The following is a 26,765-nucleotide window of genomic DNA, read 5'->3' on the forward strand; positions in this document are numbered from 1 at the left end:
GTCTTCTCGCGAGAGCCGGCGCGCGCCGGGCCTGAGAGGGAGCGTCGCAGGCGGCGCAGCGTGTCAGTGCGTGCGTGCGGCGGCGGGGACGGTTGGACGTTGCGCGTACGCGCTTCGGCGGTTTTCTCTTATGCCGTAGGTTGAGGAGGAGGTAAGGCGTCGCCCCCGCCCCCCCCCCACGCCGGAGCTGTTTTTGTTTTCTCATTGTTCGGTTTCCGCTGCGGACCGGGGTTGGTCGGTCGATGTCAGCTCTCGGCATAAGAGCTAGAGGTGGAGGTTGAACGTCCGTTTAACCACTTCCCCCTCCCAATCCTTGTCTCGGGTGCTGTTTAGTGCCCTTCCCGGGGACGGGGTGGGGGGTGAAGTGGATCTGCTTCTAAGGCTAGGCCCCTTTGGGGATTGAGGCTTGTTTCCGTTTCTGAACGGATGTGTGCGGAGTTGCAGCAGGAAGTGGCTCATGTCAATGGTATGGAGAGAGTGGGAGGCCTGTTTTGGGAGTGGGGAACTGCTGGGTTGTCTGTTACTATCTTCGATGTACAGTTTTCTGATTGGGGGGGGGCCTAGGGTTCGACGCTGTTACTTTAAGTAGATTTCTAATGAGGTTCTTAAGAAACGAATGCATAAGCATCAGCTACATCTAGAAAAAAGATGTCCTCTCCTCTTGCTATGATGATTAACAAAAAAGGAGTTTGTGCGGGGTGCGTAATGTTTTGCTCTCTTCAAATTAACTTTCAGCCCCAATTCATAGAGTTTTGACTTCAAAAGGTGTTGCATATGCTGCCTGCGGTAAACATCTTTTGACGTTAGGACCCTTATGTCAGTTAAAACATGTCTGTACATGTTTTAGTGATACATTTGGCCTTATTTTTAGTCAACTGTAGTGATGTCTGAGTTGTCACCATTAGCTATTATTGTCCAATGAATTGTTGAAAAGCACTTTTAGAAATTATCAAAACATTTTTTCTTTAAGCCTGAAACTATAATACATTTTGGTTGATTTAGATCCTGTATGATGATCATTCAGTAGATGCATTGACTGTATTTAAGATAATTTAGAATTTAAGGTATTCTTAATTCTTTGTCTGACCCACATACACCATATGTCTTCTGATTTGATAATCTCTTTTTTACCTTATGACCATGGTCATATGATGCTGTTTCTGAACAGGAAGTGCTAGCAGTAATACATTCATATAACAGATGTGGGGGGAGTACCATTCTAAATGTATACCTAAAATCAGCCATAATGACCTAATAGATATAGTCCCAGGTTGGAGAAAAAATGATGCAATCATAGAACTCCTCCTAAAAAAAAATTGTCAAAACTAATAGTATCTCTAATCTCAAAAAAGATATAGTGCGATGGAGAAGGTACAGAGAAGGGCAACCAAAATGATAAAGGGGATGGAACAGCTCCCCTATGAGGAAAGGCTGAAGAGGTTAGGGCTGTTCAGCTTGGAGAAGAGACGGTTGAGGGGGGGATATGATAGAGGTCTTTAAGATCATGAGAAGTCTTGAACGAGTAGATGTGAATCGGTTATTTACACTTTCAGATAATAGAAGGACCAGGGAGCATTCCATGAAGTTAGCAAGAAGCACATTTAAGACTAATCGGAGAAAATTCTTTTTTCACTCAACGCACAATAAAGCTCTGGAATTTGTTGCCAGAGGTTAGTGGTTAGTGTAGCTGGGTTCAAAAAAAGGTTTGGATATGTTCTTGGAGGAGAAGTCCATTAACAGCTAATCAAGTTTAGTTAGGGAATAGCTACTGCTATTAATTGCATCAGTAGCATGGGATCTTCTTAGTGTTTGGGTAATTGCCAGGTTCTTGTGGCCTGGTTTGGCCTCTGTTGGAAACAGGATGCTGGGCTTGATGGACCTTTGGTCTGACCCAGCATGGCAATTTCTTATTTTCTTATATTAGACACTTGCAGATGTGTGTAGCCTGCCAAGGTATAGTTGGCATTTACATTTGTGGTGGCCACTTTGTATCCTGAATGTAATCTACTTGAAATTCACGAAAGATGGAATATAAATCAAAGAAATGAACTAATTAGGACTTCATCCAAGCAAGTAGCTGCAGTGTTTATGGTAAGAAGTTTCCTGTGGCTAAGACAGTGGGTGGCAGACTCGCTCTGCCAAGATTCTTTTAAGCAGGCTACTCTTTATATTATGGTTGTACACTGAGCCGGTAGCGGGAGGAAACTGATGCTGATATTGAGCGTCCATTTCCTAACCCACCCTGACAGCCACATTTCCTGGGCGCCTAATGCCAAACAGGTTCTAGGGACGCACAATTTCCCCCAGTACATTGTTTTTACCACGGCAGCTCATTTTAATATTAAATCGCAAGCCCAGGAGAACTGAATGAGCGCCCGCTCTCCTAATGCGCACCGAATCATGAATGCCCATTTTACGCATGCTGATATTGCATTGGCTTGATAGTCATTATTTGTAATTATCAAAGTATGCAGCCCTATTCTAGCAACCCCCATCTGTCGTCGTTGGCCAGGTTTTGCAGTTTCTACTGGAACCTGGTGTTACGGAGTCCTTTTATCTGCCAACTTGGATGTGCGAAGAGGGGTGAAAGCGGTTTTATCTGTAACAGCATATTTTGAAGTAGTTTTCTTATTTACATAGTTGTACAATAATATACCAATGAATTGTTAATCAGTATTCTTTAAAGAAGAAGGTGTCCTAGTTTCCAAAAATTTCTGTATCTTGCAGTAGTCCTTTCAAAGTGTCTTTGTGGTGATTTATGATTGCAAAAGAGGAAGAAGTCTTCTCTTATACCTGTATGTGAATGCTTTGTGACACTAAATCAAGACATTTAAGATGTAGTAGATGCATTTTAATCATACTAAAGTTGCATCACCTGCGGCTTAGATTTTTACACTTTCAATACCGTTAATTTATTTGATCTTTCATATACTTTTTGTGAGAGTGTTAACTATGGGTTTAGTGAAAATTGCAACAGTTTTCTTTGCTTTTTATTTTAAAATCTGTTTGAAATGGAAATGATCTCTTTTTAGATAGCTGCTAGAGAGGTAGTTGTGTCCCAGTGTTTATTCTTTCTCTTACATTATAGCATATCTTATGTTCTTATGCTGTTTTTGGTCAGACCAAGGGCCCATCAAGCCCAGTATCCTGTCTCCAACAGTGGTCAATTCAAGTTGCAAGTACCAAACATTAAATAGATCCCATGCTACTAATATCAGCAACAAGTAATGGCTTATTATATTAGTTTATGGACTTCTCCTCCAGGAACTTATCTAAACTTTTTTTAAACCCAGCTACACTAGCTGCCTTAACCAAATCCTCTGACAACGAATTCCAGAGCTTAATTGTGCATTGAGTGTGAAAGAAATTTCTTTGATTTATTTAAAATATGCTATTGCCAACTTCATGGAGTGCCCCCCCCCCCCCCCCCGTCGTATTATCCGAAAAAGTAAATAACTGTTTCACATATACCTGTTCAAGTCCTTTCATGATTTTGTAGATCTCTGTCATATCCCTCTCTCAGCCGTCTCCAAGCTGAACAGCCCTAACCTCTTTAGTCTTTCCTCATAGGGGAGCCATTCCATGCCCATTATTATTTTGGTCACTCTTCTCTGTACTTTCTCCAGTGCAGCTATATCCTTTTTGAGATGCAATGACCAGAACTGCACACAGTATTCAAAGTGTGGTCTAACCATGGAGTGATACAGGGGCATTATGACATCCTCCTTTTTACTTGCCATTCCCTTCCTAATAATTCTTGCACATCGCCTGTGTGCCATTCAGTACCATGTTTAGTGTTCTTAAAGTTGAAACCATGAAAAGATTGCTTAAAGCTTCCTAATATAATTGTAGATATGTGTGAGAGCTAAACTTAAATAGTGGTTTAAAATGACTTTTATACTTATCGCCCACTACCGATTATCCCTGTCCCTCTCTATGAACATAGAATACTTAAATAGACAAGGTCCTAGTGTTTGCTCACTATATATTGCACTATACTATAACAATTTTTTATGATTATCATTTCTTTATTTGTATTCTTTTCTTCATTATTACAAATTTCTTTAATCCTTAATACTATATAATAACCTCATTTCACCACAATACCTAAAAAACCCCCCCACATACTCGTTCATCCAGATCATTCCCCATTCATACTCCCTCTAACCCCTTAAAAATTCACAAAATCCTTAATATCACAAATTCAGAGAACCATTCTTATCCTATTTATCACCACTTTCAATACACAGTCGTGAACTATTGAGAACTATATTGTTTTTATCACTGTAAGTAAATACATTTCTTAAATTGATATTTGCAAATATCACCAAACATGCACTTTTCTTACATTCTCAAACCACAATAGAGATTTTATTTCTTCTTTTGTAGAATTTATATGAAATCCAAATTCTTTTACTCTTCTTCACAATTTAATGTCCCAGCAGTAAGTTCACTTTTCATTTGTCCGTGTACACAAAGGATTTATCTTTTTTTTTTTTTTAGTATCAAATGGAGTCCATTTTCCTTTTTAGCTTCTTTCAACCCCAATCTTCTTCACCAGTGGACAACTCTATTAAAACATACCCGACGCCATGGCGTTCCTTGCCACCTGCAGCAGGGGGTCAATTCACAATGATGCTCTCAACGTCACCAATGAACACCAATTCCAAAGCGTCTCTCAGCAGCCCTTATAACTGTTTCTCCGCAGCAGTTATGATTGAATTTCACAAATGGTAAATCCAGCCGCCGTTAGCAGAGAGCCTTTGAAATGCAGAGAGCAGAAATGAAGTTAATTTGGGATTTACCCATTTGTGAATTTAAATCATAACTGCTGCGGAGAAACAGTTATAAGGGCTGCTGAGAGACGCTTTGAAATTGGTGTTCATTGGTGACATTGAGAGCATCATTATGAGTTGACCCCTGCTGCGGGTGGCAAGGAGCCGCCGAAACGCCATGGCATCGGGTATGTTTTAATAGGGTTGTCCATTGGTGAAGAAGATTGGGGTTGAAAGAAGCTAAGAAGGAAAATGGACTCCATTTGATACTAAAAAAAAAAGATAAATCCTTTGTATACACAGACAAATGAACAGTGAACTTGCTGGGACATTAAATTGTGAAGAAGAGTAAAAGAATTTGGATTTCATATAAATTCTAAAAAAGAAGAAATATAATCTCTATTGTGGTTTGAGAATGTAAGAAAAGTGCACGATTGGTGATATTTGCAAATATCAATTTAAGAAATGTATTTACTTACATTGATAAAAACAATATAGTTCTCAATAGTTCACGACTGTGTATTGAAAGTGGTGATAGATAAATAGGATAAGAATGGTTCTCTGAATTTGTGATATTAAGGATTGTGTGAATTTTTAAGGGGTTAGAGGGCTTATGAATGTGGAATGATCTGGATGAACGAGTGTGTGGTTTTTTTTTAGGTATTGTGGTGGAATGAGGTTATATAGTATTAAAGAAATTTGTAATAATGAAGAAAATAATACAAATAAAAAAAATATCAAACCAATGTGATACACTTTGAGTGTCTATATAAACATCTTTAAACAAATAAAAAATTGTTGTGGTATAGTGAGCAAACACTAGGACCTTGTCTATTTAAGTATTCTATATTTTAAAATGACTTTTGCCAGTGACCATTGAGAGTGATAGTTGTAATATCAAATTAGTAGTAATTCAAAATTGAATTCTATTTCTTCTATTTTTGCATGGCATTATATATAAAACTTGATACTGTTCTTTTATGTAGGTTATGTTGCTTCCGGAGCAGTAGTTTGAGGAAGCTTGGCATGGGATGGCAGGACGGCCTCATTCTTATGACAGTAACTCCAGTGATCCAGAGAACTGGGATTGGAAATTGCATAATAGACCTCGTAAACTTTATAAACATTCAAGGTATGTATATGCTTTAGAACTAAAAGACATATTAGGCTCGTCTTTAGATTAAAGATAGAAATTATTAATAACTGGATTTCTGAATTTAAGCAGGATTAGAAAGTGCTAGACAATCTTTTCATAAAGCTGTTTTCCTAGCATGAAGACAGATGGACTCAGGACCAGTGGGTTTATGCTCCCCCACCAGCAGATGGGGTATTCATAAGGACTGTGCATAAAATAGATTTGCATACCTGAATCTCCAGTGTATACAAATGCATCATGTATTTTCATTGTACCATCCTGAAAACCAGTTTGATTAGGTGTGCCTTCAGCACTGGATTAAGAACTAGTGCATTAAGAGAATCTATAAATGTTCACCCATGCCACTGATTATTCTCATTAAACACAAATAACGGGTAATATGGCAATTCTAGTGTTGTTGCTTAGTTGAATGCAATAGTTCTTTGATATAAGGAGAGGCGAGCAAGAATTAGTTTCAGTAGTGACACATTTAATGTGCTTGTAGACAGCATGTGTTATGCTCCTGGCTGGAATTTTTATATCTTGTTTGGACCAGTCAACTGGAAACTGTCTAAATAATGTAAGAATATAGTATTCCTAATACCAAAATATCCTAATTACATTTTATTGTGATACCATTTTTTAGAGGTCTTAATATATGTATAAATCAGTGAGAATATGTTCAGATTTCATACTGTTTTGAAAATATAAACCTACTCTAAATCAAAGTTAAGTCATGTTTGTTTGTTTGTTTGTTTTTTTCCTGTGTTTAAATCACATGGGGTAAAAGCTTTGAATTTGGTGTGTATTGTTACTCTGTGTGTAAAATTCAGGGTCTGATTTACTAAGTTCTTTTTTTTTTCCCATAGACAGAATGGGGAACAAGCCTTAGTAAATCAAGCTCTTACAGGCTAATGTACTAACTTGCAGTATTTTCCAAGAAGCTCATGTGGTCAGCGAGCCGGCACTATTTTGAAACTTGGGGGGCAGGAGCAAGTGGGGATTACTCCTGCATCTAGAAGACCCCTGCTGCTATGGGGTAAGCAGAATGTAGAGGGGGGGGGGGGGGGGGCGCGGTAGTGATGGTTGAATTTTGATGCATTCCTTAGGGCTAACTTTTTTGGGTATCTTTACTGCATGCAAAAGTTGCAACACTTATGTCCACAAGGGGATCAGGGGTCGTGGTGGGATTGTCTTATAGGGCCAGGTATTAAAGTGGGAAGGAAAATGGGCTGTATGGCCCCTTTTAAATCTGTGTGGCAGTTCAGGTAGATCACTGCTTGACCAGGCCAGCCTGAAAAATAACAACCTCATTTGAAGTGTGATTTTTTTTTGCAAAAACAGGTCTGTGAAGTCTTTATTGTATATCCATTTTCACAAAATTATCCAGTAATGAGCTGCTTTGCATGATTTTACATCACAACAGCAAACTGGGGAATCTAAAACTTTGGCATGTGGTAGACCTATATGCAAAAGTTTACTACAGTGTGCAGTTTTGCAAAATTTTTTATAAAAAGGGTTATTGTACAAAACATATTTTAGTGTTTTTATGTATTCTTAGGCATGTGCTATTTTTTTGCATGTAAACCTCATTTGTGAAAATATTGGTACATCAGCCTCATAGTGTTTTATTGCCTCCTCTACTCTTCCCTTTTTATTATTTACTTATAGCAGCTATAATTTTTGAAAAAGAAATATATAAAAATGTGTATTAAATTATGCTTTGGCTGCAAGAGTTGGAGTGCCAATAATCTTTTACTTTTGGGCACCACAATTCTATTTTTCAATAATGCCTAACAAAAATCTAGTGTAAAATTGTCATTCTTTGCGAAATGGTGATTTTCTAAGGGATTATTTCACAAACTTATTTTTCTATGCCTTGAACTCACTTTCCAGGCATTCTCTGTTTAGATACATCTTCAGCTGTGCTCCAAGCCACTAGTTACTGTAGTAGAGAGTTGATGTGTGGTGCTTACAAGCCCCCATCATATTGAACTCCAACATAATAACCTATTGTTTTTCATTTCTATCACTGACAGAAGTGTAGAGGAGTCTATTTCATATTTACTTTTCTTTTACAAGAGATACCAGTACCTTTATCTCAAATCTTTTTAAATTCTACTGCATATATGCATTGTACTTGCAGTGGAAAATGTCTATTGCCAATTTTTTTATATTGAAAGTTTTGTTTTTTTTATTGGATATCAACATAAAAGCAATACAGTGGTGAACAGTCATCCAAACATTTTTTCCCAATATAACCCCCAAACCCACCCTCCCCCTGTTCCATTTGAAATAAAAATTGAAAGTAAATTCCTTTAAACAAAATGCATATAAAATCAAACCAAATCATACAAACTCAAAACAAAATAAATTGTATATACATATATTAGAAGTAAGACTGCTCTGATACAATGACACATCAAATAGTTCTCTCCCTTTATTTTTTGTTTTAATTGCAGTCCCCTCCCCTTTCCCAAGTATTTTGTTCCTTCCGTTCGATGTAAACCGATATGATGTAACCACTAATATCGGTATAAAAAAGTTTCTAAATAAATAGAAGGGCATTCAGAAAAAACTCACCCAACTTGCCTATAGAAAGCACTAAGATAAGACTCAGGTTGATTACCATCCATCCACTGGGAACGTCTCCATTGCACAAAGGGGTCCCAAATAGCCCCTAAAGGACTTTAAACGATTATGGCAAAAAGCCGTTATGTGGGATAAACAGTAAGTATATAAACAACATATTATCCTTTGAATAGAGGGAGTATCTGTATGTTTCCATAACAGGCCAATCTCACTCAGAGTTGCTATAAATATCTGTTGGCAAAGATGATGTTGTATATTGCCATTTAAATAGTGATGTCATAAAAAAAATAACTACTTAGATATTGATAACTATATTAAGTTACCTATTTATAGATAATATAATTATTAGATCTTTATTGTCTCTATTTAGGTTGGGATGAAGGATACTTAATGTACAGTTAAAAAAAAAATCAATCATTTGATATGAATGATTAAGACAAACATCACTTGTTGAATATATCTTAAATAATTTTAAATACAGTTTATCCTTTGTGTGGTCTTTTTCAGACTTTTCAATGTATCTATCTACATTCTAGGTTTTGTAATGGAAAACATTTTTGTGCCTCATTAAGATTGATTGATCGATTTGACTAATCAGTGGGGTCTATTTATAAACTGTTGATGTTTATTATTTACTGCAGCTGATATTATTTTGCAGTAGGGCTGAATGACATGCACTACCACTACAAGGTGCTCCCCTTTGGCCTCTCGGCAGCCCTGAGAGTGTTCACAAAATGCCAAATATTCCATACTTGGGATGATTGATTGGTGACAGGTCCATCACAATTGGGAGGTCTAGAGTCCCTGTAAATCCATTCAGCTTATCCAATCCCTGGGTTTCCAGGTCAGCTTCACCCAGTCAAAACTGATTCTGAGAATTATTCATAGGAGCCTGGATAAGCTCACTTCAAGAAAAAAATGTTTCTCCATGTTGAAGGAACCACATTGATGATGGGCCTTGTAAGGGCTTTACTTCAGCAAGATTGGCCAAGAAGGGCTATGGCCGCATGGCAGCTGTAGTACATGTGGTGCTCTTGACTCATCTGTATATGTGGGACTTCCAGTAAGTCTCTGAAGCCAATGGGATAAGCTCTATCGACCATTATTTCATCAAATATCTGTGACCTCCAGTATGAGAGCAGCCCTTCAGTGGTGAAGGAAGGTGGAAATTCTACAGATACGTTTCTTGCTGTATGTCCCACCACATCAAAAGATTTTCTGCTGACACCTCCAACAAGGCATGGGGGCACACCCTGGTGTGACTTGGACACAAGGACTGTGGTCCCCCAGTAGAGAATCATCTGCAAGCCATTCACTAAGCTCTGAGGACTTTCTCTCAACTCCTCTCAGGAAAGAGAATCTTAATCCAGACTGACAATGAAGTGGAAATGTTCTACATAAATAAGCAGGGAGGTACAGACTCTTACATCCTTTTGCCAGGAGGCCATCCAAAACAATTTGGTCGTAGGCAGAGCATCACAATGTCCATTTCCAGGCCAGCTACCTTTAGGGAATCTAGAATACTTTGGCAGATTGTCAGAGTGTTGCTACTGCATGAGTGATCCTTGAGTCAAAAAATAGATTTGTTGCAAGGGAAAGCTGGTGATCCATCTATTCACCTCTGAGGCCAACAGGAAGGTGTGTGTGTGTGATCGTATATTCCACCTTTCAGCCACTTCAAAGCAGATTACATTCTGGTACTGTAGAAGTTTTCCTGTTTCCAGAGGCTCACGGGCTGTTTGTACCTGGGGCAATGGAGGGTGAAGTGACTTGCCCAAGTGACATAAGCAAATTTGCAGATGACACAAAATTGTTCAGAGTAGTTAAATCACAAGCAGATTGTGATAAATTGCAGGAAGACCTTGTGAGACTGGAAAATTGGGCATCCAAATGGCAGATGAAATTTAATGTGGATAAGTGCAAGGTGATGCATATAGGAAAAAATAACCCATGCTATAATTACACAATGTTGGGTTCCATATTAGGTGCTACAACCCAAGAAAGAGATCTAGGTGTCATAGTGGATAACACATTGAAATCGTCGGTGCAGTGTGCTGCGGCAGTCAAAAAAGCAAACAGAATGTTGGGAATTATTAGAAAAGGAATGGTGAATAAAACGGAAAATGTCATAATGCCTCTGTATTGCTCCATGGTGAGACCGCACCTTGAATACTGTGTACAATTCTGGTCGCCACATCTCAAAAAAGATATAATTGCGATGGAGAAGGTACAGAGAAGGGCTACCAAAATGATAAGGGGAATGGAACAACTCCCCTATGAGGAAAGACTAAAGAGGTTAGGACTTTTCAGCTTGGAGAAGAGACGGCTGAGGGGGGATATGATAGAGGTGTTTAAAATCATGAGAGGTCTAGAACGGGTAGATGTGAATCGGTTATTTACTCTTTCGGATAGTAGAAAGACTAGGGGGCACTCCATGAAGTTAGCATGGGGCACATTTAAAACTAATCGGAGAAAGTTCTTTTTTACTCAACGCACAATTAAACTCTGGAATTTGTTGCCAGAGAATGTGGTTAGTGCAGTTAGTATAGCTGTGTTTAAAAAAGGATTGGATAAGTTCTTGGAGGAGAAGTCCATTACCTGCTATTAAGTTCACTTAGAGAATAGCCACTGCCATTAGCAATGGTTACATGGAATAAACTTAGTTTTTGGGTACTTGCCAGGTTCTTATGGCCTGGATTGGCCACTGTTGGAAACAGGATGCTGGGCTTGATGGACCCTTGGTCTGACCCAGTATGGCATTTTCTTATGTTCTTATAAGGAGTGGCAGTGGGACTTGAACCCTGGTTCACCTCCTGCTGCTCTAACTACCAGGCTACTCCACTCATTTGAAGTTCTGCTTTATGCATCTAAGCAGCTACACATCTGCTCCTGACACTTCTCTACTAAGCTTGAACATCGATCTACTCTGTGTACTCACTGATTCCCCTTATGGCCAGGATTGTCCAGTAGATCCTTTGGGGCAAGGTGAGGATACTCCTTAGCCTGTCCTTGACATATATGGTATCCATATCTCATCTATCTGTCATTTCAGTCTCTAGTTCAACTGGAGATATCTTAGACATTCATCTCTCAGGAGGATGTCAGACTCTGCCATCTAGATTTGCATTGCCGGCCCTTATGGCATGGATGTTTAGTGCAGTGGTCTTCTCCTTACATCTTCCAAAGGAGGTGGATATACTCATTTTGGCTAGAAATCCTTCGACCACAAGTTCCTATAACTTTAAATTGAAAGATTCTCAAATTGGTGTAGGACCGGCAATTTGGATCCTTTTTCCTGTGGCCCAAGGGACTGACTTCAGTATGTATTCCTCTTGTCCTCAGACTTCTGTCCCTCTTCAGTCAAAGTTCATCTTGCTATTATTGCGGTGTATGCCCGGTAGGTGGGAAGATTTTCAATCTCTCTCCATCCTTTGGTATCCAGTTTCATGAAAGGACTGTAGCATTCCAAACTCCTAGTCAGTAAACCTTCTGTGCCTTGGTACCTCTGTGTAGTTCCAGCTCACCTTAATCTACAGGTTTATTTATACCTTAATATTCTAAAAGATTGTTAAATCAAGTAAACTTTCCCCCTGTAAGCCATGTCTATATGGCCAGTGATTTTTATTTTTAATAATGGCGTCTTTCATTTTGCGTGGCACAGACGTTAGTCTCTCCAGTCTACTGGATCAGCGCAGAGCCCTTTTTAAAAATCAACATCACATTGGCCACCTTCCAGTCTTCAGGAATCATGGCTGTTTTAAATGAAAAGGTTACAGGTTAGCAATTTCATGTTTTAGCCATTTTGGAACTCTGGGGTGGATGTCATCTAGTCCTGGTGATTTGTCAGTCTGATCTATTACACCCTCCATTGTCACAGGTATTTTGTTTTAGTTGCTCAGAATCTCCACTATTAAAGAAGTTTCAGGTGCAGGAAGGTTCCCAACATCCTCCTCCGTAAAGGCAGAGGCAAAGAATTCAGTTTTTCTACTATTTCCTCATCCTCTCTGAGCCCTCTCTTGCCCTTCAGTCATCTAGTGGCCCATCTGACTCCCTCACAAATATTTTGCTCTGAATATACTTGGAAAAGATTAAAAAAAAAAAAGGTTTTTTTTTGCCTTGCTGGCAAGTTTTTCTCAGTCTGTCTTGACCTATCTAAATACTGTTTTCCATCTAACTTGCCTGCCCTTATGCTCTTGCCTATTCAGATATTGTCCTCGTTTCCACCACTTCCATTAGGAGGCTGTTCCATGCTGCTGGTTAGACAGAGAAGTATAGTGAGTTGCTGGAGTGCAAAATATGTAGAACAGGAAACAGAGATAGCTAGAAACTGGTTTGTGAGGGACTTATTTTTAACCGATATTCTATTTCCCATAACTTAGAAAAAACCCTTAAGAATATAAGAAATTGCCATGCTGGGTCAGACCAAAGGTCCATCAAGCCCAGCATCCTGTTTCCAACAGAGGCCAAACCAGGCCACAAGAACCTGGCAATTACCCAAACACTAAGAAGATCCCATGCTACTTCAAGCCAGCAGATATGTTTGCCAATAGGAAGCACTTCCTATTGGCAAACAGGACCTCCTTTATGAAGCTCCGGTTGTAATTATGTATTTTTTCCTGTTTCAGTTACAGCCATTTTTTGGGCTCCATTAGGACGGTATATCTTATTTCATACAGTAAATCAGCATGCTAGAAAGCAAGATGCCTGTAGTTTGATTAAAAAGGCCTTTGTTAAACACTGTCAAAGGAGATAAATTCTGACTTCTGGAAATGTGTTTATGAAGTTTCTTCTCATATTTTGTTGTAACTTATATGCTAAAAACAACAGTTCTCAAAGAGCTGTAGCTGGTTCACATCTTCATGGCTTTTTTTTTTTTTTGATTCAGCAATTTCCTCCTCCTTTATACTTCTGGACTGGGATCTGGCACCACGAGCCTTCATTCTTCAATGTTGTGTTAATAGATATGCAAACGCATGCTTTTCTTTTTTTTAAATCATATATCTTACAAAAAGATATACACACGGACATTTTAGAATAGGTGAAAATTGTTGCAGCTTCATATAACAAACAACCACATGATGGCACCATAGTATATAAAATAGAAGTGCACTGCTCGTAGTCGTAATTCATTATAGTTGGACAAATTGTCTGTTTTCAAAATTTAAATAAGAAAAGCAGTTGAGTAATTAAAGAAAAATCAGCTTTTCTTATTTACATAAGTGAACGCAAAACATTCAGAGGTCCCAGAAATGGGAAATAATGACCCAGTTAGGGAACATCAGTGCCATACTGGATCAGACAGAGTTCCATCAAGCCCACTATCCTGTTTCCAACAGTGGCAAATCCAGGTCACAGGTAATTGGCAAGATCCCAAATAGTAAATAGATTCCATGCTACTATCCACAGTGATAAATAGTGAATTTTTCCTAAGTTTTTTTAATTCTTTATTTATTGAATTTTTCAATATTAAGATACATTTCACAGTCAGAGTAATAAACAAAACGTAACATAATACTTCCTTCAAAGTTTAGATGTATATCTGTGAATTTTTATCTAAAATATACATGGTCATAAGAAAAAGAGAATATGATATGGCTTACTTAACTTCAGAAGCAGTTATTCTAGGAAACTTACAATAAAGATTTATCAATCTCACCATAGTATATACTAATTCCCAGCTCATTAGAGTTTTTAGGGTTGGGCATTCAGGTACGATCTTAACTGGATAGGTTGATTAAAGATAAATTTTTCCCCTTGATTTATAATAATACAGGAACATGGAAATCTTAAAATAAATTTAATCCCTTTTTGTTGAGCTTGCTCTCTCATTGTTAAAAATTCTTTCCTCCTAGTTTGTGACTCTCGTGATATATCAGGAAACATCTTTATACACTGACCATAAAATTTGGCTTTCTGGCTTCTGAAATATATCCTAAGTAACAAGTATCTTTCAGAAATAAAAGAAAATTGCACAATGAGAGTAGCTCTAGTCTTTATATCCATCTCAAAAGACTTTTCCAATAGATCGGATAAATCCAGATCTACTTGATTGTCCTGTTTTAGATCATCTAGTGCCTGTTTTTGAGGTATATAATAGATCCTTGCAATTGCAGGTATTGCTTCATTTGTATATTTTAACACATTAACAAGATAACTTTTAAATTAATCTGTTGCAGACATTAAATGAGTTTTGGGAAAATTAAGCAACCTTAACTTTTTCTCCCTCATTTGATTTTCTATAATTTCCAATTTGTCAGTATGTATTTTCTCAGACTTAATTAAGTTTCCTTGTATTTTATCTCTTTCCTTCACTTTAGTTTCTACAGAGTGTACAGAACCTTCTATTTTATCTGTCTTCATCTGATGGGTTACATGCTTGTTCAAAACTTCCTGCAATGTTTTTGCCATACTATTAATAGATTTTTGCATTGATAATAGTAAAGTTCCTATTTCTTCAAGGGTAAAATTCCTCGGGGTGATTACGGTTATTCCAGACACTGATCCTCCTTGAATGACTCCATCTCCTCCCTCTAATGGGGCCTGGGCGGGTACAGGCTGTTGTAAAAACTACCATTTTGATCCCTAGAGTCCATTACTGGACTCTCCGAGGAGCAGGTTAAAGTACCTGCTCCTCTCTGGTCTCGCAGTGGAGTATAGTTTAGGTTGAGTCTTGGATCCTCCAAGGAATCAATCCTTACTCTGATCCCACTTGGTGGCTCCGGTGTTACTGGTGCTCCCGGGGTCAAAGATGTTTCTTGGGTCTGGAGGGAAATCCCCTGCTCCTGGTCATATCCCTCAGCGACCACCCCTCCTGGGATTTCTATGGGAGTTTTCACAAAGCAATCCTCTATTTTGGGTTGATTACCAATTACAGGTGTAGAGGATAAATCCCTTAGCTTTGCCTTTCTCTTTGTATGCGGCATTACAAAGAGGAGGCTCAGCCAGAGTAGATTTTATTTACCCAAAGTAAGGAAGACTGAAGAAAAGAAAAAAAAATCTCACCTAGGATCCTTTGCCTTAGTCCAAATATGAAGTCAGTTCCATACCATAAACTCCTGGCTGCAGAATCGATTAACCAAAAATTTCCTGCCGAAGCCGAGCAAAGCCGTGCACCCCTTAGGCATGCTCGGCTTTGGCAGTGCTCCGGCGGCTGCGATGCGCCGATAGGACGCTGTTCTTGTAGGCGTCCTAGTCAGCTCCTCCCCCGACATCCGGGTCACGCTAGGCAGGCAGGATCAGGTGAGAAGGAAATTCGCTGGCAGGCTATGCAAAGGCAAAGAATCAAAGCTGCAGCAGCTGGGAGCTGTGTGAATGCCGTCAGCTCCTCCCCCGACGTCCGGGTCACGCTAGGCAGGCAGGATCAGGTGAGAAGGAAATTCGCTGGCAGGCTATACAAAGGCAAAGAATCAAAGCTGCAGCAGCTGGGAGCTGTGTGAACGCTGTTCTTGTAGGCGTCCTAGTCAGCTCCTCCCCCGACGTCCGGGTCACGCTAGGCAGGCAGGATCAGGTGAGAAGGAAATTCGCTGGCAGGCTGTGCAAAGGCAAAGAATCAAAGCTGCAGCCAAATTTTTCCTAAGTTTAATAACAGTTTATGGACTTCTCTGGGAATTTGTCCAAACCTTTTGTAAACCCAGCTACACTAACTGTCTTAACCACATCCTTCAGAAATAAATTCCAGAACTTAATTGTGTATTAAGTAAAAACAATTTTCCCCAGTTTGTTTTGAATGTGCTACTTACTAACTTCATGGCATGTCTCTTAGTCTTTGTATTTTTTTTTTTTTTTTTTTTGAAAGAGTAAATAACCGATTTGCATTTACCCATTTTATTCCATTCAGGATTTTGTAGACCTCTATCATATCCCCCATTAGCCATTCTCCAAATTGAACAGCCTTAACCTCTTTAGGCTTTTCTCATAAGGCAGTCATTCCATCCCCCTTTATTTTGGTCTCCCTTCTCTCTCCCTTTATTATTTTGGTCTCCCTTTTGCCACTGCAACTATCTTTATTCAGATGTAATGACCAGAACAGCTCCAGCTGCGGCCTCATCATGGAGCAATACAGAGGCATTATGATATTCTCTGTTTTATTTTCCATTCTTTACCTAAAAATTCCTAACATTTTGTTTGCTTTTTTGACTGCCATTTGACTGCCATTGCACATTGAGCCCAGAATTTCAAAGTATTGTTCACAATGATGCCCATATCCTTTTCCTGTGAGGTAGCTCCTAATATGGAATCTGTAACTAGTTAAATTTTCCCTGTTCTCTGTAAGACATTATTCTACATTCTGTCAATTTTATTGTTACAATGTAAACCGAATTGATTAGTAACTTTGTTGCTAGAACTTCGGTATATAAAACTGTTAAATAAATAACTACTATGTGCGTTACTTTTTCCCATATACATCACTTTGCACTTCTACATATTTCATATGCCATTTGAATGCCCAGTTTTCCAGTCTCACAAGGTCCTCTTGCAGTTTTTCACAATGCCCTTATTCTTTAACAAATTGGATTAATTTTGTGTCATCTGCAAATTTGATCACCTCACTCGTTCCCTTTCCAGATCGTTTATAAATATATTAAAGTACAGATCCCTGAGGCACTACCCTTCTCCACTGAGAAAACTGATCATTTAGTCCTGCTTTTTATTTTCTATCTTTTAATCAATTTGCAATATACAATAGGACATTTGCCTCCTATCCCATAACGTTTTAAATTCTCTCAGTAATCACTCATGGGGCACTTTGTCAAATACCTTCTGAAAATCCAAATACACTACATCCATGAGCTCACCATTATTAAACTTGTTCATTGTACCTGAAGACCTGATCATGGCTTTTAATGCTTTGTTTTAGAGTTTGTACATACAGTGGAATATATTGTTTTAATAGCAGAAATCTCTTCCTTTACATATTTGCTGAAGGAGGAAAAGGAATTCAGGAGGTTGCCCTCTTCCACCCTCCCTTCTTTATACACATTTTGAGGTGAATTTGTCACCACTAAGGTGAGGCTATGAAAATAATCTTCCCTGGAAGATTGATATATCTGGCATTCATATCTCGCAAACATTGAGGAGCTTGTCTTTTTCTCATGACCTCTGAAATTTATAATGTCAGTTTTATAGAGTCTCCATTGGCTGCTTAATTGTCCCTATCCTCAACCCTGCTTTGCTGGAGGGGGTGTGGGGAGGCGGGTTCCTACTTTCATGTATGGTGGGGTTGATGTAGAGCTTCCGGAAGTGGGTGGAACTAAAGATTATAGGCATATTGGGACACCATGTAGGTCTTAAGCCAGTAACATGCCTCCTTGGGTGCTGGGTCAATGTATCCTTAGGCTGGCAGTGTAAGTTGTGCGATCATCTTGTTCATGTGGCTAGATTCACTATAGCAACCTTCTAGAAATCGAAGCTGCCAACTCCCATTGGTACAAGCAGGTACGTGATATTGCGGTTGTTGAAAAGATGACTTTTTCCTGGGGAGCACTGTTGACATTAATCAAGATGGCAGCTTGATTTTGTTGTTCCTTCTCACCGCGCTGTGATTTCAGCCCCTATCACTTTCAGACCCAACCGGTTGCCTACAGTGGTGACCAGCAAGAACGTCAAGCCTGAGATGCAATATGCGATTTCCTCCAGTACTTAAATGATCTAAGACCGACCCACCCACGCTGGAGAAAGTTAGGCCACCACGAGACTCAGTGCTCGCAGAAATTCAGAGTTTGCGAGAACTCATGGAAGCCTACTTTTTTTTTGCAGCCCGGGAGATTATAACTGATGTTGATTGACTGGTCGGTCAGCCTACCTCTTGAAAACAGAGGTGAGTCAGTGCAAAGAGCAACTTGAATCTCTCAATAAAATCCTGGAGCAAATGTGTCACCAGGCCTCCGCTATTGCTGAAATAAAAACAGCGATTGAGGATCGTTCCAATTGCAATAGGAGAAGCAACATTCACATTTTGGGCATCAGAAGGATCGGCAGGCTGATATAAATTTCCTGGAGTCTTTTTACTTCCGAAACTCCTGCATATTCATTTTGCTAAGCCCTTCGAAATAGAGAGGGTGCATAGGGTACTGTCTCAGCCTCTAGTGAATGCAAAATATCCACGGCTTATTGTCGAAAAGAATCTGCGGTAATCCCAAGTCCTAGCTATCTTTGCAGCGGCAAAAACTAAAGCCCTATTGCTCCATGGTTTCAAGAAGGTACTTTTTGTTCCTGATCTGGTGAAAATGACGCAGCATTGGGGTGGATTTTTGGTGCTCGTCCACAGTTGAGGGATAACTGGGCTAAATATGGACTGCTTTATCCAACTCAAATTCGCATCCCTTACAATAAACACACTACCTTCTACGATGATCCTGGCTCCCTGGAAGAATACATCACCACGGTGAAAGAGAGCAACGTGATGACATGAATGCATCCTCTACCTCCAAGGACCTCCTTATATAATAATGTCTTCATCACCAGATTGGCATTGTGAGTCTCTGCATATATATTATAATCATTTTTTTTGGACCCTGTTACTGAAGTCAAGCTGGTGACTTTTCATTTCCTCCCTAGGTAATCAATGCAGTGCTCAATTTATTTTTTTTCTTTTGCTTTTGTGTCTCCTTTATCTTTGCCTGTATCACGCTGTGTAGTACTATGGTTTATAACGCACGATGTCCAAAGTGTAACTTTTCTATTTTCTTAGTATTTCAACTAAATTGATACTGTAGGGCTGGATGCCTGGGATGCTTATGTTGTTGACTCAATTTTTTATGTGCGCAGTGGGAGTTGGACATTAAGCGCTGCCAACTGTTTATTCATAGAACCTCTTTTTGTTCTTTCTATTGTAATCCCTCCGGTCTTTTGTTTTCCTAGACCTGTTTTTGGGTGTATGTGTCTGTCTGTTCTCTTCTGAGGGAATATTTCTGTTTTCTCTTTTCCTTGTGTCTTCCACTGGTCTGTTATTTCTTTGTCATAGCAATGTTTGATATACTCAGTCTGATTTATCAGTAAGATGCCTCATGCTATCTTATGAACCAGTACCCCTCCTATGGTTAATTCTTCTCCTGTAAAGATCCTTATCCTAAATTTTAAAGGACTTAACCACCCGATTAAAAGGAAAAAAGTGCTTGGATTACCTTAAAAAAAACAAAAACAAAAAACTCCAAGGCTGATATTTGTTTCAGGAAACACATTTGTCTGGGAGAGAAGCCTTAAAACATAAACCAAAATGGATAGGGGAGTGCTGCTATTCTGCTTCTCTTAAGAAGAAGAATGGGGTAGAAACCCTTTTTAGAAAGTCTCTTTATGCCAGAATATTGTCTCAGGAAGTGGATTTGGAAGGAAGGTGGGTGAAATCAGAAGTCCTTATTAACCAGGTGTGTCGTTTATTGTTAAACATTTTATGCCCCTAATGTTGACCATCCAGAATTTTTTTAAGGTGCTGGTGACTAAACTGATGCATGGTGGCAATAATTCTTTTGTCATGGGTGGGGATTTCAGTCAGCTATTGGACAGGCAATCCATTTTAAAACCAGTCAGAACCAAAACATTGAATGTCCTTAAAGATTGGCAAGTGGAACTAGGTCTCCTAGATCTCTGGTGTTAATCTTTCACTATTATACTTTCTTCTCCTCCCCTCACAAGACATACTCTCAGATTATTTTTTAATTTCGAAATCTCTGATGCCTGAAATCACAAGTGCAGAGATTTTGCCCATATTGATCTCTGACCATGCGGGCATCGCTCTGTATCTCTTACTGTTTCCTCCACAATGTACATCTCCTATATGGCGCTTCAATTCTGCTTTACTGGAGGACCCGTCTTTTCGAGCACAGCTGCGTACCTCTATTTTGGAATATTTTAATAACAATACGGATGTTCTTACTGCGTTTATAATCTAAGATGCATTCAAGGCAGCTGTTAGAGATACAACATATACATACAGGCTTCACAGACTGCCTGCTCCAACTTAAGTTGAAATACCAATATAATTCCCTGCTTAGCCAACAGGCTGGTCACCAAATTTTCCTCAAAAAAGCTAAATATTTTTCCGATAATAAATCAAGTAGACTCTTGGCACAGTACCTAGCTATAGAGAAAAATAGGACCGAAATCCATGCTATCAAATCAACCCAGAACCAGGTGCCTACCCATGATGATGAGATCAGGAAATAGTTTAAACAATACTACACCTCCCTTTACTCCTCAGAGGTTTCCAATGTGCGCTGCCAGCAGGAGTCTTTCCTTTCCTATTTGCATCATCCAAACCTGAGCATGGCTGACACAACTTTTTTTTTTTTTTTTTTTTTTGGATTTGTCAAAACAAATTAAGGAGATTGATGGGGCAATGAACTCCCTTCCCACTTGCAAGTCACCTGGTTATGGTGTGACAGTTGAGTTCTATAGAGCATTTTGGGATATACTGTCCCCTAGACTTTTGAAGCTATAGCTCCTTTTTTTTTTTCCTTTGGAAAGGCAGAGGGCAGCTTCTCTGAAGCCAATATTGTTTTATTGGAAAAGCTTGGCAGGGGACCCCTTTCTTGGTTCAAAAGTACAGACCATTTTCACTCCTAAATGTGAAGTAAAATCTATTCTAAAGTCCTAGCCACGCGCCTGAATTCAGTCCTTGGGGATTTGGTTTTCTAAACAGAAGGGATATCTTTGCCAGTGCACATTGTTCATAGAATCTGCCCATTCTTGCTATGTCGATAGATCAGGTAGAATGGGTGCCCATTCTTGCTATGTCGATAGATCAGGTAGAATGGGTATATGTTTAGCGTTTTAGACTGGTTTATAGTAATGCTGCCTCACGATTGATGGCAAAGAGCACCCCCTGAGAGTTTCAGACTTACAAGGGGCAAACACCAGGGTTGTCCATTTTCTCCCCTTCTTTTCAGTCTTTCTTTGGAACTCCTCATTCTGGCTTTATGTCAAAATGCAGATGTTCAGGTAATCACACATGGTCTGCACGTTATCTTCCCTTTCTAATCGCTTAACGTTGTCTTCAAATTTTTCTGTCTTTTTTTTTTTTTTTCCCCAGGTATAAGGTAGACTGGGACAAAATGGAATTAATGCTGTAGAACATTTATAGCACACCTCTGGTATTACCTGGATTTGAGTGCAAGTGGCCCCTAGATGGGTTTAAATACCTTGGTATGCACCCCCCCCCCCCCCCCATACTGACCCTTGATGGCTGAAATTAAGTCTTGCCTGTCACACCTTGTTGAGGACACTGCCAGCACATAGTCCCCCCCTTCACATCTCTTGGTGGGGAAGATTAGAATCCATTAAGATGGTCCTTGCTCCACAGATTAAATATATTTTGAGTATGGCACCGGAACCTCTTCCCCAAACCTTTTACAACTCCTTAGATAAGATGCTATCTGATTTTTCTGTGGGCTGGTAAATCCCCCCCCCTCCGAATTGCTATGTGGAAATTGAAACTGACTAAGGAATGTGGTGGGGTAGGATTCCCTGACTTTCACTATTACCAGAAGGCCTTATTGATTCACTATGGTATTAAATGCAAGATCTTGCAGTAATCAATGTACGTTTGTGTGACTTTGTAAATAAAATAATTTTCTTAGATGCATTGACTGGTGATTTATGTCCAGCCACACATTACTTACATTGGATTTTGTTCTATGTGTGTGTGTGTTTGATTAAATGGGTGGTCCCAGAAGAGAAACTCTCTATTTTATCTAATTGGTTACAATTGGAACGGGAGTTTAGCTTGTCTTTCTCATTACGATTACTCTCGGGCGGGGAATTCCCACAGTTGCAGCCACTCATAATGCTTTGCGCATTCTTGATTCCTTGGTAGAAAAGAAATGGAACTTGAGCCACTATGCTTGCCTTTGGGACAACCCTGCTCTTTAATTGATAACTTACTGCTTAATTGGCCCATTTTGGTGGAAATGTAGGATTTGGATGCTCGGACATACATTAGATGAGACTGGTATAGCCTCATTCTCTACTTTAGTGAGTAAGTACAATTTATCCTCCTCCCAGTTTTTCCCTTGGCTCCAGCTGACCCACTGTTTGCACCACTGTGAAATTTCAGTGACAAATTTGATTGAAACCCTAGGTCTCCTGATGTTGTGCTCAAACGTTTGTTGTGCCTCTCATGTATACAGAGAGCTTAGAGATTTTTCTTCCTCCTGAGACTCTTAACTGGCGTGAATACTGGTTGAGTATTATGAACATTTCTTTATCTGCTAGTTTCACCCAATCTTTATACTTCTTTACTCGCTGCACCACATGGACCCCATTGAAATTATATAAGGCCGGGCTAACCTCTAAATCGTGTTGGCATTGTTCCTCTCAAGATGGCACGTTGGAGCATATGTTGTTTGCTTGTAGCAAAATCTTTCCTTTTTGGTCTCAAGGTGGGATTGTGTTAGTAAAATCTTGTCTCTCCCTAATGATGTATCTTATTCGATCATTGTGCTCCATTTACAGTAATTTGTAGGTACTTTATCTAACTCATCAGGTAAACTTTTGGATATTCTTTTAGCAAAGCAGTAGTATCTGTTTTAAGGAATTGGAAGGATCCTCTCCCTTTAAATGTCCATTTTTGGTGGAATACGGTTTGATTTTCAGATATGAAATGTTTGCAATGAGTAAATTTCAGTACAAAGCTAAAATTAATGCTAATTGGAAACCTGTAACTTAGTTGTTAGTGCTTTAATGTTTCGACTAGCATATCTGTTGTATATATGGCAATGTAAACTTCCTTCTTTTGTATTTGTTTTTCTTTCTGTTTTTGTTTTATATGAAAATGCAATAAACAGTTTTGGAAAAAAAAAAAAGACTTCCCTTTGCAAGAAGTCGTATATGTAATGACAGAATTTGGGGGTCCTGTTGGAGCTTGGGCTCAACAAGATAAGTCTACCGGCTTAATTTTTGTGGGGAACAGAGATGACTTGTTCTTCACTTACCGCGTGACACACATGATCTGTATGAATATGCAACCTTTGGAATGTTGATTGCTGACATTACTATATATATATCTGTTAGTATCTATCCCTTGTTAAAATGGAGCCATTTGGTAAAATGGGTATTATCAATTTAAGCAAGTGTTTGTTTTTGGCTTCATTCTTTTTCTCCGTGTTGACCTCAGAGTCTGAGCATGCTCGATGTGCTGCTTCTACGCCTATTCCAAATTTGCATGATGTCATCCAGGATAGTAGTGTAAAACCAAAAACAGATGAGTGGAGGAGACATTAGAATAAAAATGGTAATTATATTATGTGCCTTATGGTAATACATAGCAGAGGCCATCCACAAGCCCTTCAGAAACCCTATGTATGCCAGCACTTCCCAGGGTTGTGCTCACTCTGGCCAGCTTTTTTTTTTTTTAAAGCAGATATTTTTATGCACTCATATTGGCAAATATTTGACTGTAAATTCTTCAAGATCCTGAATTTGGATGGATTGAGTACAATAGAAACAAACAGATTGGGCCTATTTACTCTCCTTTTGCTAGAATAGCTTGTATTTTGTGGTGCTCACAGTGACGTGACTTCCAGTGTGTAGATACTCTTAGCTTCTCAACGAACAACCATGTAAAAGCTTTTTTATTTTATGATACTTTAACATTGTGTACACTTTTTTTTTTATAGGTACTTAGCAAACCTTTGATTATTGTTGGTGGTTTGACTTCTTGTTTTTGAGTAGAAATCCATCTTTATAGTATTACAATATTTATAATGCATGATATTTATATACCAACTTTCTTCTAACTAAATTAATCTAATATTTCATTCATATACTGCTAGGGTGAATGCCTTTCTGAATCCAAAACTATTACAGATCTCACAAAAGGGATAGGTAGAACAGTTTCACCAAATTACTTAATAGATATTTAAACCGTGTGTAAGGAGATGAAGTAACTTGCTCAGGAATCCGTGGCTGATGCAGATACATGTTCCAGGATTTCTCCTAGTTTGTAGGAAGTGGGCTGTTTTTGCTTTATCAGACTTCCTATCTGTTGGCAATGGTGTAACTCATTTACAGGGTCATTTTTCAAAATGCGATGGGCTGTCGGTCATGGTTTATTAAATCTTACAGTTAGCATCATTGGTGTTGACTACAAAAGAGTAGGTAACACATGAAATGCTTCCCTGGTGAGTTTTAGCTGTCTTTTTACAGTCCTGGGCTGATTTTTCTTAATGCAGCAACCCTACAGAAATGGTTTGACTGGTTAATATTCACTAAACACAATTGTATAGCCACAAACAACTTACTTTTGTAGGCCCCTTACTCTAAGGGTCTGAACATAACAGACTCTAATGTGGTATAGGGTCACCTTGCTTTAATTTTTATTTTAAACACCTCTCATATATTTTTATGAATTTTTTCACTTTTAATAAGATCGATGTCCTCACTTTACTGGTAGACTCCCAGCTCTTTATATATTATCGGCTCTCAAGTTACTCAAAACACTCAGATGGCTCAAATTGCTCCAATGCAAATCTATGTGAACAAAAGTATGAATACTCATCCATTGAGTGTCCCAATCCCGACACGATCGCATTTCGGACAAAGTCGTGCCTTAGGGGATAAGTTCCGTTTTTACATAGCAACCGATGAAGTCCGACCATTTCAACCCAGCAGCCGACATCTATGGCTTCTATTTTCTTTTTTCAATCTTCAACCATTTCTGTAGGGTTGTTGCATACATATTGAGGTGACTGGAATACACTGTTGTGTTTTGGGGTATTGTTTTCTGATTTTTCTTAATACATTGACATACCAGGGCTCTATGATGCTGGATTAAAATTTAAGCCTGCCCAAATCTCTGCATGCATCCATTGGTCTGTGAATATGGTTAAACCATTTTTAATCCTGTGATGCTGTATTTGTTTGAAAACTAAAGAAGGCGGAATATAGATTAGATTTCAGCAAGCAATCTGAAAAGGTTTCTCACCAGTGATGATGTAGCTTTTATTAGTGCACAGCATGTTAGCAGGTGACACATGATGGAACACAAGGCTCTTTGGGGGGGGGGGCTGGCAGTTTCCTCCTGCCCCTGTGGGCTTCCAGCTCAGTCTGAACTAGGTCAGGGATCCAGTGCCATAATCATCATTTCAAGCTTCCTGTGGACTCTGCCTCCCCACTAGTTTGTATCTTCAGTTGCTTGTAGCCCAGTTATCTCAGCCAGCAGATTTAGAAAATTTGTCAGAAAAAGTGGTGGCTTTTTTTTGTCCTTTACTCTTTGATTCTATGTGTGTCACAGATGTGTATTAAGTACAGTACAGCTTAATCTGAGGCTTCATATCATGGAGAAGCATGTATTTAAAAGGAAGAACAAGTAAGGAGACTGTATAATAGGCTTAACATGAAAGATAAAGTTACAGATGTGATCAGTTTAAAAATACAATTGCACTCAGACTGCTACAAAGATTTTGAGACAGTCTGGGACAAATTTTGTCTCATCTGAGATTGTATATAAATGGAATAATCCCACTTTTATAGAGATTGCGAAAGATGTTTGCCTAGCCACCTGGCAGCAAGATAAGCTTGACATTCTGGCAAATTTTAGTGTTGAATACAGAGGCATGTATTAAAATGAGTCTTCCTTGTGATGGAAGAAGGTAGCTGTCAACTTTTGAAATGTTGTATTGCAGTCTGCTAAAAACTGACAAGCTCATTGGCCTGGAAATAGCTTCAGAAGATGGTATTTGGCAGTATACCCACGAGCTCTCCCCACACCCAGCTTCCTGGCTGTTTGCCTTGTCTGTCATTTGTATTATCCAATAGCCGTTTGCAGGCAGTGAAAAAGCTGTAGCTGTGCTAACAAACAGGAGGCTGTGAGGTTGGAGACGTCAGCACCGCACTACGCACATTAGAGTAAATGACTGTGAAACGATCATTTGTATTAATCTCTGGAACTGGAAGGTTGTGTTGCCTGAGCACGAAATGCCCTGACTAGCTACAATGGAATTATTATCCTCAGGAGAGAGAGAAAAGAGATCGTACAGCAGATTAATGGTGCAGTGGAATACTGAAAAGATGATGGCAATATTAGATATGCTGAACTTGGCAAGTAATGCCCAAGGATGCTGAACTGGCTTTGAAAGCTGCATTATTTGCAGGAGCACAGTTCCTTTGTACTCTAATTCCAAAGATATTGCCATGCCTTTGTGTTTCTGCCCTGTCGCTGACAAGGAGGAGGTGAGTATTGATTAAGGACTTTTACTAACACAAAGCAGTACATTAGAGTAGAATACATGGGGTTGGTACTCTCCCTTTTTTTGGCTTGCTGGCTTAAA

General features: G+C 39.1%; 1 protein-coding gene across 5 annotated transcripts in view; it reads left to right on the forward strand.

Moving 5' to 3' along the window:
• Positions 1-10: 10 nt before the first annotated feature.
• The window catches only part of BTBD10 (BTB domain containing 10), a 48,129-nt gene continuing 21,374 nt past the window's right edge, over positions 11-26,765 (forward strand). The window contains exons 1-2 of one of the 5 annotated variants that reach the window (XM_029583171.1): positions 11-151; positions 5,762-5,907. In XM_029583171.1, coding sequence (XP_029439031.1) covers positions 5,807-5,907 — 101 coding nt within the window. In that variant the 5' untranslated portion in view covers positions 11-151; positions 5,762-5,806. Of the gene's footprint in view, positions 152-313; positions 467-674; positions 699-5,761; positions 5,908-6,779; positions 6,950-18,298; positions 18,320-26,765 lie in introns of those variants that run through there. The other 4 variants (XM_029583172.1, XM_029583173.1, XM_029583174.1 and 1 more) reach the window with 4 other exon arrangements.

This window comes from Rhinatrema bivittatum, chromosome 17 (assembly GCF_901001135.1).
Source record: "Rhinatrema bivittatum chromosome 17, aRhiBiv1.1, whole genome shotgun sequence".
Taxonomy (NCBI): domain Eukaryota; kingdom Metazoa; phylum Chordata; class Amphibia; order Gymnophiona; family Rhinatrematidae; genus Rhinatrema; species Rhinatrema bivittatum.